This window comes from Paramisgurnus dabryanus, chromosome 19 (assembly GCF_030506205.2).
Source record: "Paramisgurnus dabryanus chromosome 19, PD_genome_1.1, whole genome shotgun sequence".
In the NCBI taxonomy this organism is placed as follows: Eukaryota; Metazoa; Chordata; class Actinopteri; order Cypriniformes; family Cobitidae; genus Paramisgurnus; species Paramisgurnus dabryanus.
The window spans coordinates 11,074,422-11,093,778 of record NC_133355.1 but is presented as its reverse complement, the minus strand read 5'-3'; the positions used below and the strand labels follow the sequence as shown (position 1 = coordinate 11,093,778).

The window sequence follows — 19,357 nt, the reverse complement described above, 5'->3', positions numbered from 1 at the left end:
ATGTACACCAGCCATACTAACTGTAAATATTGTCTACAGTATATAGAATTATAATTGGACTGTTGCTACATCAAAAAAAAAAAAGAAGGGACCACATGCAATAATATTTCTGTTTAAAGACTTAAAATAGAAATATTTTCGGTCACACCAGTGTTCATGTTGGTTTTGCTCATAATTATTTTTATAAACCTAGGCATTCCCATCCCATTTCCCGGGCAATAACGGTGGAAATTTTAAATAGCTGTTTGCAGCCAAGATTTTATGGTATGTGTCGAAGTCATTTACATTCCAAAATAAACCTACATCGAGAAATATGCACTGGAGTAAATGTGTGAGCTACATTTGCATGTTAGCCCTATATGTTGAAGGATTAGGCAATTTTCTTAAAAAAAATCCAGATAATTTACTCACCACCATGTCATCCAAAATGTTGATGTCTTTCTTTGTTCAGTCGAGAAGAAATTATGTTTTTTGAGGAAAACATTACAGAATTTTTCTCATTTTAATAGACTTTAATGGACCCCAACACGTAACACTTAACACATAACAGTATTTTGCAACGGAGTTTCAAAGGACTATAAACGATCCCAAACGAGGCATATGGGTCTCATCAAGCAAAACAATAAAAAATATGCACTTTTAAACCACAACTTCTCGTCTATCTCCGGTCCTGTGATGCGCCAGCGCGACCTCATGTAATTGCGTAATGACGTAGAATGACGTACATTTGCGGACCATTTTAAACAATAAACTGACACAAAGACATAAATTAGTATCATTCGACATACAACAAGGTGGGAACGCTCCTCTTTCTCCACACTTGTAAACACTGGGGCGTAGTTTCGCATACATCATCCGTGACCTCTTGACGTGATGAAGGATTGTGTGAGGTTGCGCTGGCGCATCACAGGACCGGATATAGACGAAAAGTTGTGGTTTAAAAGTGCATATTTTTTATTTTTATTGTCAAAAATGACAATCGTTTCGCTAGATAAGACCCCTTTGCCTCGATTGGGATCGTTTAGAGTCCTTTGAAACTCCGTTGAAAAAAACTGTTAAGTGTTGAGTTAAGTGTTGGTGTCCATTAAAGTCCTCATAAAATGAGAAAAATCCTGGAATGTTTTCCTCAAAAAACATAATTTCTTCTCGACTGAACAAAGAAAGACATCAACATTTTGGATGACATGGTGGTGAGGAAAATGGACTAATCCTTTAAACATAAACCTACAACATTATAAAGGGAATAGTTCACCCAAAAATGGAAATTCTGTCATCATTTACTCTCACGTTGTTACAAACCTGTATAAATTTCTTTGTTCTGATGAACACAAAGGAAGATATTTTGAGAAATGTTTGTAACCAAACCGTTTGTCGACCTCATTTACTTAGTATTATTTTTTCCTACTATGGAAGTTAATAGGGTCCACGAACGGTTTGGTTACAAACATTTAATACCGTCCTTTGTGTTTATCAGAACAAAGAAATGTATGTGGGTTTGTAACAACATGAGAGTGAGTTAATGATGACAGAGTTTTCCTTTTTGGGTGAACTATCCCTTTAATGTTTGGATTAAAATATAATTAGCATGTATGGCCAACATCCAGAGTGTATAAGCTTTTTACCTAGTGGTAATGAGATTTTCTAATGTTTACATTAAAGCATTTAGCAGATGCATTTTTATCACTATGTGTGATTCCTGGGTTTGAACCTGTGACCTATTTGCGTTGCAAAAGCAATGCTTTTTAAGTTACCAAGTAAGCTGACATTTAAAATAAGATATAAAATATTATAAATATATCTAAAAATTAGGTAAAGATATATAATCGTATTAATAACAGACATTCTTTTTTTATGTATTTTACTGGCTATGATTTATAGGTAGGCTAATTGCGCAAGAAAAAAGTATGACGAGAAACAATGATGAATAAGGTGCTCGTAAAAGTAATTTTTGCTCATTCTTTTTGCTCTGTGTCAAGCCCAGTATGAATAGCTTATTCACCAGTGCAGACATTTGCCAACACATCTTGGCTTTAAAAGTCCCGGCTAATTTCGACGTCTACAGCGAATCGCGCCCTTCTGGAAATCTGTCAAAATCGAAATCATAGCTTGCCACGCTGCCAACAGCTTGTGATTTTCAGATCCAGTTGCGTTGCGACGTCCTAAAAAAACATCTCAAACCAAACCATCTGTCTGTTTATTCAGTCAGTATCAACGGGCTGCAGTTGCTACGCGATGACAGACATATCACACAGGCGCCATTTGTGTCTAATACCGGGACAATGGAAATTATTAACATGATAATGGCTTCTTTAATCGACCCCGTTTTTCAAAACCGACACATTTAACTTCCCGCTATCCTGCATGCGCGCATGCGCAGACCCCGATTCTTTCGTCCTGTGGTTTCAGCTGCTGCACATCTGGAGAATCCCTCTCCTCTTCTGCTGTGAGCTGGAGACGTGGTGCCTGCGTCACTGCGCGGAGGGGCGGGGCTACACGGAGGTGTTTCCCGGCTTTATATAGACACACAGAGCTTTCCATCGCAAAGCAGTGCGTCACCAGAACCCCTGGAAACTAACATGCAAGTCCAGAATAGAGAATTAAACGAGTTAGAGAAACTGTATTAAAATAACATTCATATTCATTTTTTGCGTGTTTAAGCGCTTTAAGATTTGAAATCCGTTAGTTTGCCCGTGACTGGAATACACATCTGTTGCGGTTGAAGTGAACACAATTGTGTCACAGATATCCAAAGTCATCACTATACTGGGAAATAAAGCGCTGGTCGGACACAGTCGTGCGTCTTGGGAAAGTGCGTTGAACTTGGCGGCAGAGTTCACCCGACAGCATGAAGTCCGCTGAGGAAGGTAACGCACTCTCTCTCTCTCTCTCTCTTTCTCTCTCTCGTTTATGAAAAAGAAATGCATGTGTGCACGGCACGCTGTCATATTTCACGCGCTTTGCGTGTCATTATAATCAACAGTGATATTATTGAACTCCTTTATGTGTGCACGTGTCTACTTGTGCGTTAACCTGTCGCTATGGTAGAAGAATTAAAATAACTGCTGTGATGCACGTAGCATTCTCTTTTTAAAACCTTACATACATAGCAAATTACTTGATTTCCTTTAAATGCATTTATTTAATACAATAGTTTTGTTTTTAATTTTATTTATAGTTTGTATTATACTGTATTTTATTTTTAATCAAAGCACTCAATGAGTATACTATTTTGACTCAGAGATTGCAGAAAGGAGTGGTGGGCGTGACGAAGCCGAAAAAAGTAGGAGGCTATTTAGATCGCCTTTTAGCAACAACTGAGCCAAACTTGTTAAAGTTCATACTTCATGACGAGAACCTAAAATAAATCAGTACTCAATTATTTTTTATATCAGTATTTTTAAACGTTATTTATTTGTGATGGTCTATCAAGCTTTTTTTGTGGCTTGCTAAGAAAAATCTTGCACAGAAAAATCTTCCTACGCCGTCGTTAACTATTTTTAAAGAGAAAGACACATTAGTATGTTATTAACAAGAAGGATGCTGCCTGTGGTCTGGTCACGTTTTCAAGTATTTTATGGGCGGGGTCTCACAAAAGACCCGCCCATGTTTTAATCGTCTATTGAAGTAGTGAAATCCTTACACATTTACTACTTCCAGAACCATTGATGATGCATCCCTCAATTAAAAATGAACTGATGTCATAGTGGACATGAAGGCATATCTTTAATAAACCATTGCATTTAAGAGGACATATGAATGCTGCTTTTTGCAATGATTAAGTTCTTTAAAAAGTTTTTGGATAAGCTACAAGTGCTTTTAAAGAGTTAAAATAGTAGTGGTTCTACTTCTTCTGCTCAGGAAGCTATGATTATTATCTTTAAAAAATATCTTTTTTTTTCTTTTTAATGGGGTGGTAGATAAAATATTGTGTTGACGTTGCATATCTGAAACATTGTACTGTACTCTAATTTTACCATATGTATTGCATATGAGCAAATGTTTGCCCTTGTGTTTAGATGAAGATTGCTTATGTGTATTGGTTTTCCGTCTGGTTTTGTCGTCAGGAAGATATTTTTAACGCTTTGTTATTTTTGGCCTGGTATTTGTGTATCATTCACCTTGCTTCCTCTGCAGAGGTTGTGGCTTTTAACCACTAACGTTTTTTGACTCACAGTTATTACTTGAAATAGAAAAACTTCTATTTATAATCCCCTCTTTTATTTAAACCAATCAAATGTCAGATCATAAACACATTGTGGTTATTAGTTACACATAGTTGTAACACCAGCAGTCACAAGTTTCTTTACAAAGTAATGCTGTGCACTTGTTTTCATCAATTTCTCATGCACATACTGACTACTGTATGGACACCTCTTCATTTTAGTTACTGCCAAATGTAATCCAATGAAATGCAATGATGTCTCCCTTTTACCTTACAGATGTGTACAGTTACAGCCCAAACACCACCATCTCTCTTCCTCTGAGCAATCCCTGCCCATCCTCCCAATATCACAACCTGCAGACTGCTTCCTTGTCAATATCCATCAGTCAGCCTTCCTCTTTCTCCCCCCATGACGATATGAGCACAGTGGGCTACTTCCAAACGTCCGGCCCTCGGTCTAATGGAGCTCCAACGCTGGAGAGTCCTCGCATCGAGATTACAGCCTACGGCCAGTTCCCGGAGGATGCAGTGGAGGAGAACAGCATGCCTGTTGCCAAGCGAGTCAATTCCATTGTGACGTTAACGTTGCCCAATGTTGACGGTTATCGTGACCCCACTTGCCTCAGCCCTGCAAGCAGCGTGTCCTCCCGTAGTTGCCACTCGGATGCGTCGTCGTACGAGTCTGGCTTCTCGTATAACTACGATAATTCACCTCAGAACTCGCCATGGCAGAGTCCCTGCGTCTCCCCTAAAGGTTCCTCATCACTGCAGTCTTGCACCCTTGGTGCTTCTCCAAGACATTCTCCATCTGGTTCTCCTCGTACAAGTATCACTGACGATAACTGGATGGTCCCTCGAGGGTCGCGACCAAATTCCCCTTGTGGCGGCAAGAGGAAGTACAGCTTCAACGGCAGTCAGTCGCACAAGTACAATCCGTACTCGCCAAACCAATCACCGGGGCTGTCTCCACAAACTTCACCTCGTCTTAGTGTGAGTGAGGACACCTGGATGCCCAACACCAACCAGTACACCAACTCTGCTATCGTTGCCGCCATTAACGCCCTCACCACCGACGGATTAACAGATCTTGGGGAAGGGATCCCTTTGAAGGCCCGCAAGACCAGTCTGGAGCACAACGCCTCAATGAACCTAAAAGTAGAACCAGGTGGAGAGGAGACCGGATCTCTGGAGCTTTGCCAGGAAGACTTCTCCTCAACACGTCTGCCCTTTAAAAAAGAAACCTATTGCAGTGGCTTTTTGGACGTTCCACAACATCCATATTGGTCCAAGCCAAAGCCTTACATGAGGTACATGCATGAGCTCTAAAAAGTTTATGTTAGATATTTCATTTATATTATTGGTTAGTGTTGTCATCATGCTAACCAGAGTGTCTTTTCTCTTTGTCTCACTTTAAAACCTCAAGTCCATCTTTGCCTGCTCTTGACTGGCAGTTGCCTTCTAGTTCAGGACCCTACAGCCTACAGATTGATGTTCAACCCAAATCCCATCACCGTGCTCACTACGAGACTGAGGGAAGCAGGGGGGCTGTGAAAGCACTGGCAGGAGGACATCCAGTGGTCCAGGTATAGCAAACAATTTTTACACAGGTAGTGTGTTGCATTTATAAGCAGGAACTGGAAACACCAGGGTAAAATGTACAGAATATAAATGTTCCCTTAATACTATAGCTGGCATGTGAAAGAAATGGTCCTGAAAGAATGGTTTTATTTTTAACTACACAGTTATAAACCACATCCCGCAACGTCATCTTCCTGTGTCGTGGTTTATTTTCACTCTTTCATAGTTTGTTTATTTTCAAAGCCAACCTTAGGCCAAAGGAAAGATTCTCATATTTGTTTTCTCACCAGTCATGCTGATATACTGTCCTTCAGGTTGTTGGTTATATTGACACGTGCGAACTCGGGAATGTCAGGCCGTTATACTCAGCAGACATTGGTGACTCACACATCTTATTTTCTTGTGACGATGAATCATGGGTATTCGCTGGACAAGATACAGTAGTTGCTGTTCGTCTTCAAAGGGCTGCAAAGTTCCCAATTTTTGTATTTTATTTGAAAAAGTTTCTGCAGTTGGATGTGATTCTTGGGCAGCGTGACCCCAAACTGTCAGTAAAAAGTGGTCTGATCATTCTCTCTGAAAAAATAAACATATTTGCTGTCATATTTGCTGCCATATGACACCAAGACTTTCCATTCTGGGGTGAACAAATCTTTTATAGCTAAATTGTTATAGACCAATGGTTTCCATTGGACCGCAAACAGTACACATTTTGGAAATATCCATGCTCTGACACACCCAAGCTGATGTGTCGAATCAGGTGTATTTAAATAGAGAGACATCCAGCATGTTGTGAGGTTCTCCAGGAACTGAGCAAGTGAGCTCAACCTTCACACTTTGTCTACATTTTTAATTCAACATAATGAGGTTGATTCTGAACATGTGGCTTAGCCCGACTCTCGTCTGTGAAAACAAGGCTCTCTCACCCTGAATTCGTAACAGTTTCCGGCCTAGCGCACAGACTGCCTTTTGTTTAGCGAAAGGTCCTAGTAGTGCGCTGACATCATGTGCGACAGCATCATGCGGAGGCGTCCAATCTCCGCTCCGCACATTTCTGGCAGGCGAGTGAAGGGGAGTGTTCGAGTTAGCCTCAAACAAGCTTGCCCCATCCTTTAAAACATCAATTAGAGATAGTACATGTCCTTTTAGTGCGCGGTGCTAAGAATTCTCCTATAACTTTGAGTCACCATATATAGTCGTAGTTTATAGTCTTGAGGCCCACTTCTCTCTCTCTCTGTTTCTTCGCTTGGCTTTGGTGGTTTCTGGTGGTCAGGATTTTTCTACCGAGACAGCTAGAACCCCCCTCACTCTTTTTTTTTCTCTCCCACCCCCCTCCCTTTTCGGGTTCCTGGTGGTTTCTGTCATTTTTCGTATCCTGGACGCAGTTTAACCACATGCGCCAGCATACGTGAGTGCGTAGCCTCTGAAGTAAGCCTGCCGCACCACAGCTATGCGCTTCCACGTCTGCGTTTAAGTCTCTCGGGGAAGTAAACTGCTCAGAACAGCTCTGTCAACAAAAATCACCACTGTAACTGGAAGAAGTGACGAAATCCCTAAATATAGGTTGGTTTGTAGGAGCAATGCTTCCACATTTGCGATATTCAGATCATTGCTATGCGGCCTGCTACAGTATGATGATCTGTGTTACTTTTTCATTCAGTAGCGATTTAAGTCTCTTGTTTTAACACAATTTGAAGAACAGATCTTCTTGCTCAATGTCATCTCTTCCAGTAAGATTTGCTCACCGTATCTGGCCTCCTTCAAAGACGTCCGTCTACAGTAAATCTGTTTTTTTTTTCTCAAGCTGTTTCTCTCATCTGCACAGATGTGCTACGGAGGTTGAGGGCTTGAGTGGGTGAGAAGTGACCCGTAACACTGAGAGGTGCAGACGTATGGCTCTGAACTCCGTGCCATGGGCGGAAAGAGTCATGGCATTCCTCTAGTGGGTGATAATGTAATGATGAGGGGGGAGGTTGTGCGGATCTCTCTGTGCTGATCTGTGCTCTCCGGCCTGTGCACTCCCTACTGCCTGAATAAACACGAATGCCAGGCTCAAACATATCCACTTAAATAAACATACACACTCGTCCAACTCTTTCACTGCAGATGCTGACCACCCTCCTTGAGGATAACTGCACACATCGGCCAGTTTAATGCTGTTTAGACCGAATGTGTTTGTGCTGTAAATCCAAATATCACATTTACATCATGTGCGTATTTGGCCAACGCTTATATCCAAAGTGACTTACTGTACAGTGCATTAATGCTATACATTTTTTCAGCATGTCTACTCCCTCTGGGTTTAAATCCATGGCATTTGTAGTTTGGATTCATATACAATCTTTGGTAAAGAAAATAACCATATAGCTTGTTTTAGCATTGCAAAGGTTCCTGCATTGATTTCCACTGATTAAAAAATGTATACCTATGAATTAGCATCTGTCAAATGTTTATGTCATATGTCGCATGGGTATATTGTTCCAATAGCCAATAATACATTGTATGGGTCAAAATCATTGGGTCTCAAGTTTTTCGTATTTATAACTTTCTGCCTAACTCACAACACGTGCGTACGCACATTCATTTGTTCTTATACTTATTCTTACATTAGTGAATTTGAAGTGTTCTACATGAGCGGCCGTGTGCACGAGGTATGGCTTATTTGCATAAAACACGCCCAAACCAGCTCCATATAAGGGTTTTCTGTAGCGCAGCTCTAGTCCACAGAAAATTTTAGCGCAGTTTGTCATAGAAACAAAAGAGCTCAAAAAGAAATCCATGGTCATATTTATTATCTGTAAAGTTCCGTTTTGCTTTGCATTTTTTATTTGGGAGGTTTTGATGTTGCTGGAGGAAGCCAGTGCTGTCCACCGACCAGAGTAACATTAAATGGATGCGTTAGCAAATATGACATTTTATTAATATGACTGATTAATATGTGCATCTGTATCAACAATAAAACAGACAGGAGATTAAGTGATTGACGTTTGGACTTCTCATTACATTTACATGACGTTTACATTTATGTATTAAGCACACACTTTTATAAAAAGATTTAAAAAGTGAGGAAGGAAAGTGTAGAAAAAATAAGTAGGCTATAGCCTAATAAATATATAATACAGAAAATATTATAATATCATATATTATCATGTACATTTTATATATCAACATTATTAGTCTAAAAGTTATAATTATAGCCTAGTATTTGATTATAGCGTAGGCTACATGATTATTGCGTATGAGTGGTTTTGGGTTTTCTTGAATTTTTGCGTACATTTAGAAGACATTTTGATGCGAAGGTTTTTGTTGAATCATAATTTGTTCGTGAAAACATCCGTACGCACATCTCACGCACAAATTTGTCCATACGCATGCTTAGTGAATAAGACCCATTCAAAATCATTATTATATTACGTAAAGATTATGTTTCTATAAAAATATTTTGTACGTTTCCTACCGTAAATATATTTATCATTAGCAATATGTGATGCTAAGGACTTAATTCGGACAACTTTAAATATTTTCGATTTTTTGCACCCTCAGATTCCAGATTTTCACATACTTGTATCTCGGCCAAATATTGTCCTATCTTCAGAAACCAAAAATCAATGGAAAGTTTATTCACCTTTCAGATGATGCATAAATCTCAATTTCAAAAAATGTACCCTTATGACTGGTTTTGTGTCACATATATAAACTATGCTATATGCTGTGAGTTTGTAAATGGCCATGTTTGTGTTTTAGCTTCACGGCTACATGGAGAGTGAGCCTTTGACCCTGCAGCTGTTTATCGGCACTGCAGATGACCGTCTCCTGCGACCTCACGCCTTTTATCAGGTCCATCGAATAACCGGAAAGACCGTGTCCACGCCAAGCCACGAAGTGCTGCAGTCCAACACCAAAGTTCTGGAGATTCCTCTACTCCCCGAGAGCAACATGAGGGCCATGTGAGTATTCATGAACGCACGTTGTTTAGACACCATTTTGTTTTATCATATCCCCCCACCTCGTGTTGAAAGCAACTCATAAGCAGAAGTCTGTTTTTGTGTGCACATTCTCTCTGTGTAGTCCCACCACGCCGGGTTTCCCTTGTCTGAGCTCCAGGGCTCGTGTTACAGGAGGCCCCTGGTCGCGTGGAGCCGTATTGGGGAGCTGGGCTCTCATCTGTGAGCCGAGCGGTAGCGGTCTTACTAGCTCAGCACTTTTTCTCCTTGCTCTGTAACATTAAATAAAAAACCTCAAACCCCTGTGGATCCCGTTAAAGAACCGTCTGAAGAACATTCCCGCTTTGTCACGTTTTTGTAGGATAGCCAAAAAATTTCTCAGCCCCTATGTCAATGCAGTATAGCCAATTTGCTGTTAAGAATTTCAATTTCCTTTTTTTTTTAATTAAGATTTTTTCCCCCTCATATACAGGTTTGTTTGGACTGGCAGTCCTAAAAATGGAAAGCAGGCAGCTCTACCCCCAGGCTGCTTAGTTTCACACATTATGAAGGGAATACACTGTGAAAGACGTGATGAATTACAACCAAAACAACAAGTTCTCTTCGCTTCAGTTCAGAAAACTGTATATCACGGTGGCTGTGTTCGTAAACACATAGAACACAACGTGCTTGTCCTTACCACATGCACATGGGAATGTTAATATGTGATATTCCAGGATCTATGCTGGGTTGGCGAGTGAATCACACTCGTAATTATTTCCCCAGCTTTTCATGCTTCCTGTTTTTACCAAAAAGTAAAGCTTCAAGGTTCATTTGGCTCAGGTGGATTGCACGCGATAATAAAGGCTGTGCCCCGAAATGCTTCTTCAGTAAAGTGCAAAACTTTGACAAGCTTTAAATGTGTTTTTATTTTGAGTTGGCTTTTTTGGAAAATAATATAAAATTTTTATGGATTTACCAATGGATTTATGGATTGAAACTGCCAATTTAAGACCATAAATTTAAGTAGCGATAAAAAATGGGCAATTTTTTATGTGGGTAGAATTAAAAGAGAGTAAAATAAGTCAAATTTTGTCAGAAAATCAGAAATTGGACAATAAATTTAAGGCTTACTCTGTTTTGAGATATATCTTTTAAACAACCACATACATTGTTTAGTTGTGCATTTCTGAGATGATATATTAAGTCTGTTATTCAAAAAAAAATTTTTTTCTTTGGCACAGAATCGACTGCGCTGGAATTCTCAAGCTGCGGAACTCCGACATTGAACTCCGGAAGGGAGAGACAGACATCGGTCGGAAGAACACGCGTGTGAGGATGGTGTTTCGCGTTCACATCAACCAGCCAAACGGCAGGACTGTGTCCCTACAGGCGGCATCCAACCCCATCGAGTGCTGTAAGTCTTCAATCTCAGATCAACATGTTCTTGATAATCTGCCTAGATTGTCCTGATGGATTGAATTAATTTCTCTGCTTATATAAATTAGTTTTTTGGCTTCAATAATTAATGTAGCCAATTGGATACTATGAGGTAATGAGACATCACTAGAAAATGAGCAAATTGTGTTGTTTTTGGCTTATAGCAAAGTTCAATGCCAAACACAGGAGAAATGTGGATCTGTATGGTGTGTCATTTTTAAATTTTTAGAGATTAAAAAATAAAAGATTTTAATTAATCAGGTAGTACTACTAATACTACCTGGTCATTAAATTGATGTTTAATGACTAGGTAGTATTAGTAGAAAAGATGTATTCGGTTTGTTGTTGTATAATATACATACAGAGGGGTTCAATAGTAAAAAAGCTTTGAATTATTGCACGTATTATCAGTATAAAAAGTTAGGGCTACACGATTAATCGTATTTTTATCATGATAACGATATGTGCGCCCCACAATTAGTTAAAGACAATCGTCGCGATTAATCAGTAAAGACCAAGCACAAAGCAGACGGTCTAGAATCAAGCAATGTGTTTGCTTGATATGGGTGGAGTCAGAGTATACGGAGTGGATAAGGAGTTATTTTTGCTATTTCTTCTGATTTCTTTTGCAAAATCTATGCAGAATTTTGCGGAATGATTTTAAATGTTTTAAAAAGAGAATGGGAGCTGTGAATATTACAAAACAATAAAATATTTTATAATATATAACATATATATAGCCTAATATTATATACATGGCTGTAAAGTGTAATAAAAATACTGAAGTGAATAGAAGTTCTTCAATTAGAGAATGATCGTGATTAGGGGTGCACCGAAATTTCGGTCGCCGAAAATTTCGGCCGAAAATGGCATTATCGGTTTCGGGCCGAAATAAAAAGTCCAGCCGAAAATGTAAACCGAAAATGAATGTCAACCGCGCCCCTCCCATCTGTGCGCTAGCGCTTGGGTTTCACTCACGGTGATCAGTCGTCTCCCACCCCTCCCCTTCGTGCTCAAGCAGGTTTCACTCACGGTCGAGCTGTTTGCACGCGTCTGCAAAGATTAAGCATGTCTTGATGTGTAAACTTTAGAGAGAGTCGCGCTAATGTGTCTCATACTGTAATCTATTAACATGCATTTGGCGAATAAAGCAATGAAACACAACGTAACGTTTTTATGTGGAGCGACTGTTGCGCTGTTTGGGATTCACCCTCGGTCTCTGTATGTGCATGCGTTTAAGTGCCCTCGGTAGTGCACATAAGAGAGAAAAATAATTATATATTTAATTGATTGTGTTATGATTCATTTAATTTGATTTCTGTACCTAATGCTAATTTCAGACCTTATTAATGTACAACTTTGTTCTCTTTTATAAATGTTTGCAATTTCTTTATTGTTTATTAGATTTTTCCCACCTGCTTTTTGCTGATTCGAAAAATAATCTGATCTGTGCCTCAAAAACTGTAATGTGATCCGAACTGTGAGTTTTTTTTATTCGTCACACACCCCTAGTAAAGTTAGTACACAGTGATGGCCATAAATGCAATTGTACTAATAATTGGCATAATCATTTATTTCGGTGTTTCGGTTGCGGTTTTTCGGCCTTGGCTTCCTTTTTTCGGGTTTCGGCCAAGAATTTTCATTTCGGTGCATCACTAATCGTGATTTCTAATCGTGATCAAAAGTTTGAACAAAACAATCGTGATCATAATTTTTCCTGGAATCGTGCAGCCCTATAAAAAGTAGAGATGCACCGATATAAAAAATTTCACTGATACTGATACCCGACCCGATTCAGACTGATATCGGCCGATACCGATAGTTCGGTGGATATTTTTTAACTAAATTTTGAAGATTAAAATTTCTAAATTTTATTCATTCATATATTAGCCATTAATATTGAACATTAAACTAGTAATGTTTCTTAACATTTTCTACACAGAGAGCTCAAATTCATTGCATTTTCCAGCTCTTTTCAGGATATATTGGCCATGACTATCGGCTGTTTTTAAACTATCGGCTGATAGTGTGAAAAACTGCTTTTATCGACTGATTATTGGCCGATATATCAGTGCATCTCTAATAAAAAGTTTACTTCAAATATTTCTTTGTAAGCTGTGGAATCGTATCTTTCTTACAAAAGCATTAGTTGGGAAATGTAATTTTTTTAGATTTGATTTGTGATAAAAAAATCACAGAATCATAAATATTGCTTAATTTATTTCAAACCCAGTCACCCTGTCTTTGTCATTAAGACCCACCATTGGTTGAATTTGATATACACATTCAGACGCACTTACCCCTGGAGGCGTCCCCAAACTGTCACCGCAGTGACGCAGTGCGAGTTCCCTCAAAATCGAACTGTAACAATGTATCTTAAAAGGTAACACGATGTAACCTTGCTCTCACTTGAAATGTGTCCCCACATTTAGTCCTTGAATTTGAGGGTATTGGACCTGGAAATTGCTTAAAAATGTCCTTGAATTTCAAGAGAACTAAGGTGTAGGAACCCTGCAAACCTTTTCTAAAGCATTTTCATAAAGCAAATCCCAAGTTTAGGGCCCACTTGTATACTCAGACATAACTATAGTTACCCTAAGTTACATTTATTACCAACAGTTAAGCTTGAAATGAGTCTTGCTCATTTTATCTCTCTTAACCTCTGTCCTCCTGTAGCCCAGCGCTCAGCACAGGAGCTGCCCCTCGTGGATAAACAGAACATGGAAAGCTGTGGAGCTTCAGGAGGCGAGCAGATGCTTCTCAGTGGGCACAACTTCCAGCCCGACTCCAAGGTGGTGTTTGTGGAGAGAGCACAAGGTACGGGACACGCTAAGATTTGTGTTGTGTTTGAATGAGCAACAGGATTTATTTATCTTTTGGGAATTTTCTGAAGGTAAAGCTATTGGGACAAAGACTGAATCCCAGATCACATATCTTACTTGGAAACATATTAGATGCAAGATGGTAAAATGCATACAGTACACTTTGAGTATGAAGTAAGTCCACCATCACACACCAGGTCCTCTTGTATACTGCAAGAGATTGTGACTGTAAAGGGTATACTGTGTCACGCAAATGATTGAGCCACTATTGCCATGTCAGGCTGCTCTAACATTACAGTCCTGTTTGGTGCTGGTAGTTTAGTAGTCAGAAATGAGATAATGCACCTTTAAAGCAAAAATGTGCAATTTTTTTGTACTTTTGTAGCATATTATTTACTATCTACAGATAGTTCACTTATAGTTGTCTCTGCATATTAAGCTGGAACATAAGAAAGTACTTTGGCATAAAAAAATTACACAGTTCAACTTGAACTTCAGTTTTTTCTGTAAATGGAAACAAAGGCATCCAGAATTAATCCTCATTCTTCATTATTTTCCAGTGCTTGACATGGATCACAGTACCCGTTTGTGAAAAGCTAAAGTCATAAAAAACATTCAGTGCTAAAAATATAACATTTATATATTTACTATTGACTGAGTAAGGTCATGTCAAAGATTGAAATCAATGTGAAATCATCAAGTAAAAAATCTAACTTCGATGCTCGATTTAACTTCGACCTAATCTCAAAATTAGATTGAGACTTTTGATTCATGAACTTGTGCAGTTTATAAAAGGCCCTTAGAAACTGCACAGTATATGTCCTGAAGTCACATTGCATTCTTCAGTATAATTTGTATATATGCTTAGTCTCATCTCTAGATAGAAAAACCCACCTACCGCTCATCCATCCCTCCTCCTACTCTTCTCTGCCGTCAAAATATCACTACCCATGCCAGAGTGCCACATGTGGAGCACATTAATGCGCTGTATTTTTAACCCAACAGATTTACATTTCCAGAACTTTCCATTGCCTGTGCTGCCCAGGAATGGAGCCCAAATAGAGAAAGTGCAGTCTGGGTTGTCCCTCGTGTCTGGGCGTTTGTTTTGATTTTTTTGTCTGTCTTTATTCAGGGTTTTCTCCATCGTTTCCATATGGAAAATAGTAGCAGGAGTCCTCGACTGTTGATACCTGAGATTTACAAACAGCCATTTCCTTGATGAGTTTGTCTAAAATTAAAACCTGAAAGCCAAGAATGAATGGTGTAAACTCGTTTGATGTTTGGCAGTGACCGAAAGCCAGAGGAAATGGCCTCACTGCTGTACCTGTCAGGAAAGGATGTTGAAAGGCAAAATTTAGATTTCATTTTATGGTAATGACTGCAGTATTTCTGTTACTTATTCATAGGCGCTTGTTAACTACAGCTGTTACCAAATGGCATGGATGGATGGAAAGAAAGATAGACTTCCAGACAGATTTATACATGCCCTACAGCTGATTACATTTATGTTTTGTGTTCAAATACTGGTCTTTGTAGTTAAATATAGTTTTAGTGTGTAACTGAATAAAATTCAAGTTAAGACGTGCCATTTAGCTCAGCAAAGCGAGTGTTTAGGATTAGCTAGATGAAATCAATGAAAGTTCTGGGTTTGACTTTTCATATTTGGTTTATGAGAGCATCATCGACCTGCGGTCAGACATTTTTGGTTTGTTTGCACATACATGTGTGTGTGTTTGTTAGAGAGATAAAGAGGGCATGTGTGTGCTTGCAGACTCAAGGGTGTGTACTCTTGTTTTTGAGAAGGGTTTCCCTATGTCTGGCATCCGCTGTGGATTCTTGGGCAATCCTCACATGGAAACACCCCTCAGCCAGCCCACTATTGGCATCAACATCTCTCTCTCTCTCTCTCTCTCTCTCTCTCTCTCTCTCTCTCTCTCTCTCTCTCTCTCTCTCTCTCTCTCTCTCTCTCTCTCTCTCTCTCTCTCTCTCTCTCTCTCTCTCTCTTTCTGTCTCTCTGTCCAGTTTGCCCAAGACAAATCTTTTCCACTATCATTTTTCATGAGCTTAGTCACATGCATGTGTCTTATTGCCTTATAACTTATGCCTTTATATTTGCATTTAACATCATCTATAAAACGTTGGCTTCTTCAAAATTGAAAAACAGTCTGTTTTCATAAAGGCAAAGATGCAGTTCAGCCTTCATATGGATTTGTTATTTAGGATGTCTCCACATCCACGTGGCCTAATAATGCATTAATGCATCTTAAATTCACATTAGCCATGCACTCCATCAGCAACTGGAATTTTATTGACAAGGTGTTGGAAACAGGAGTTGAAATGTTGGAGTGCTGTGTATTTGATCTCTGCGGATTAAAGCTCAGCGGGAAAGCTTGTTTTTGTTATGAGTAAAGTGGGGGCTTCCACAACGTGACTCACACACAGGGAATCCCTCTCTCGTTCGCTCTCCGTGTCTCTTTCTGGCCATTGTTTCCTTCGAGCTGCAACGTGACTGCATTCGCTCTTTTCCCATCTGTAACTGGAGCGTGTCTTAAATGGAAAATCATAAAAAGAATCTCATTTGCAAGAAAAGTTCAAAAGAGGTTCAGTGAAAACCGGACTTTTAAAACTAAAATGGTTTAAACTTACCAGAGAAAAGCTGAATGTTCGGATAGGATAGGGTAGGGTAGGAAAGGATAGGATAGGATAGACAAACTGACATTTAAGAGTCACAAATATAGTCTGCATTTCCTTTAAAGAGGACATTTCACCATTTTTATTTTTAAGATGTCAAATAAATCTTTGGTGTCCCCAGAGTACATATGTGAAGTTTTAGCTCAAAATATCATATAGATAATTTATTATAGCAAGTTAAAATTTTGCATTAACATGCAAATTAGATTTTCTCTGTACTAAATGGCAGTGGCGTGGTTGGTTAGTGCAGATTTAGGGGCGGTATTATCCCCTTTTGACATCACAAGGGGAGCCAAATTTCAATTACCTATTTTTTCCCATGATTTTTTCATCTTTTCTATGTTGATAAAAGCACTGGGGACCCAATTATAGCACTTATTCATGGAAAAGTCAGATTTTCATGGTATGTCCCCTTTAAGAAAAGTATTTTAACATTGAAAAAACATACACTTCGGCTTTGTATAGATGTGCCTGTTTTAATCATCAAAGCATCATCCATATCAGAGTCATCTGTGATTAATGTGTGTGTGTTACTAGTTAAGTTCAAGTCTAGCTTCAATCTCTAAGACATCAGCGAAATCAGATATTTCAGAGCAACCGTATTCGTTTGGCCCACGCTGATGACTAAAGATAAAGCATCTCTCTTTTCTTCCCCTGTAGACGTGGAACGAGAGAAGATTGCCTAACTCAAAGGCTTTAAATTGGCATCTTAGCTGACCATCAAATTGATATTTTTGGACAACTCGTAGTACGCGTGGTGAAGTAACGTGTTGATTTTGTATGCAAATTTGTAACAACAGAACATAATGATGTTTTTTTTTATTCACTTAATTTTACCTTGGCAGGGTCTGTGATCTATGGTTATTGCTGGTGATTCCAGTCAGTTTTTCCATTGACTGGAAAAGTCCTGCGTGTGCTTGGCCCAGATGCGTTACAGTTAATATGTGTATGTGGGTGTGTTACGGAACAGTGGGGATTCCTAACAGAAGGAAAATCGAGGGCAAAAAACAGCGAATCGAATAAGAAAGACAGACAGACAGACACAAAGAAACTCCCTTATGAGAGCAAAACGTTTTTACATCTGGACCCTCTGGACTATACTGCCTGCTCAGCTGCAAAACCATTTAAAATTCTTTTCCCCCTCTTTCTTTGTGCGTTTATGGATGTGTGTGCGTGCATATGATAAAGCTGTCAGAGAAGGCACCGTGCTATGACCTGGGGCATCTTTTTTTTTACAAATTATATTAAGTTATCCAGGTACTGTACAGACCTGTGTGTGCATATGAATGAGTCAGTCTTCATTAAAGCAGTTTGGTTAAGATCTGTCTGCAGTTAGAGGCGGCTCCAGACTCTGCAGGTGAATATTGGATTTGACTTCAGTCCATAAAAACCTTCCGAACTGAATTCTTTGCACTTAATCAGAAAGCGAACAACCAGATGGTTACAACCTTTAAATACATCAGCCTCAGGTGTTTTATTTGAATTAAATTATATTTTTTGGAGTGTGTTGGGGTTAAGGCTCATACTGGTAGTTGTTGTTAATGGTAGATTTAACTAGACTTATTTTTTATTTTTTTTAGAAAATTTTATATTTGGTTTTATGTAAAAGTACTTGCAAAAACGCTGTAGTGATGTATTATAATACTCTGATGAAGGCTTTTTAGTTGCAACACACTGATATGTGTTATTTCAACGCTATCTCATGAGAATTCATACATATTTTACGACCTGGCTAATTCGGATTAATTCATACGACCACATTCGTAAGTTTTTGTACAATTTGCCTCGACCCCTGTGACGTTGGGGTTAGGCCAGGGGTAAGGGGTTTGGTTTCTGTATTGTTTTTTTTCATCAGGCTGGTTATTTTAAAGGGCACATATTATGCCAATTTTTACAAGATGTTATATAAGTTTGAGGTGTGCCTAGAACGTGTCTGTGAAGTTTCAACTCAAAATACAGATCATTTGTTATAGCATGTCCAAAATGCCCCTATTTGGGTGGGAGCAAAAGTGCTGCTTTCATGTTTGTACCTTTTAAAGGGGTCATATTATGAGATTTTTTTAAAGATGTAAAATAAGTCTTTGGTGTCCCCAGAGTGCTTATGTGAAGTTTTAGCTTAAAATACCCCACAGATAATGTATTATAGCATGTTAAAATTCCCATTTTGTAGGTCCGAGCAAAAATGTGCCATTTTTGGGTGTGTCCTTTAAAATGCAAATGAGCTGATGAAATGCAAACACTGATTGCAGTGATGGCGGTTTATTGAAATTGAAAAAAAAATTCTCTCTCTTTCTGTCTGCACTAAATGGCAGTGCCGTGGTTGAATAATACAGATTAAGGGGCAGTATTATTGTAATTGGCCTTCCTACCTACCTAACAAAACAGGTGAAATCTGAATGACCTAATATTTCAAAAAATGGCTTACCAAAACAAAGTTACTGGGTTGATCTTTTTCACATTTCCTAAGTTGATAGAAGCACTTGGGGACCCAATTATAGCACTTAAACATGGAAAAAGTCAGATTTTCATGCTGTGACCCCTTTAAATGCAAATGAGCTACTGCCCTCACTGCCTTACTGACATACAGTGATGGCTTTTGGTTAAAATATATATTTGATTTATGTGAAGACAATAGTATCTTTAGCCGCATTAGCCGCACAATGTAAAAAAAACTTTCGGGTAAAATTAACCAGTCAGTCAGTGGCCGTGGGCGGGCTTTGTTTGTGTGATGTCACATTTAC

At 39.0% G+C, this 19,357-nt stretch overlaps 1 protein-coding gene across 1 annotated transcript in view; it reads left to right on the top strand.

Moving 5' to 3' along the window:
- Nucleotides 1–2,545: 2,545 nt before the first annotated feature.
- Nucleotides 2,546–19,357, top strand: part of nfatc1 (nuclear factor of activated T cells 1) — a 44,178-nt gene continuing 27,366 nt past the window's right edge. The window contains exons 1-6 of the mRNA XM_065288855.1: nucleotides 2,546–2,864; nucleotides 4,440–5,469; nucleotides 5,586–5,745; nucleotides 9,485–9,687; nucleotides 10,908–11,080; nucleotides 13,780–13,920. Of these exons, the coding sequence (XP_065144927.1) occupies nucleotides 2,846–2,864; nucleotides 4,440–5,469; nucleotides 5,586–5,745; nucleotides 9,485–9,687; nucleotides 10,908–11,080; nucleotides 13,780–13,920 (1,726 nt within the window). The 5' untranslated portion in view covers nucleotides 2,546–2,845. The remainder of the gene's footprint in view (nucleotides 2,865–4,439; nucleotides 5,470–5,585; nucleotides 5,746–9,484; nucleotides 9,688–10,907; nucleotides 11,081–13,779; nucleotides 13,921–19,357) is intronic.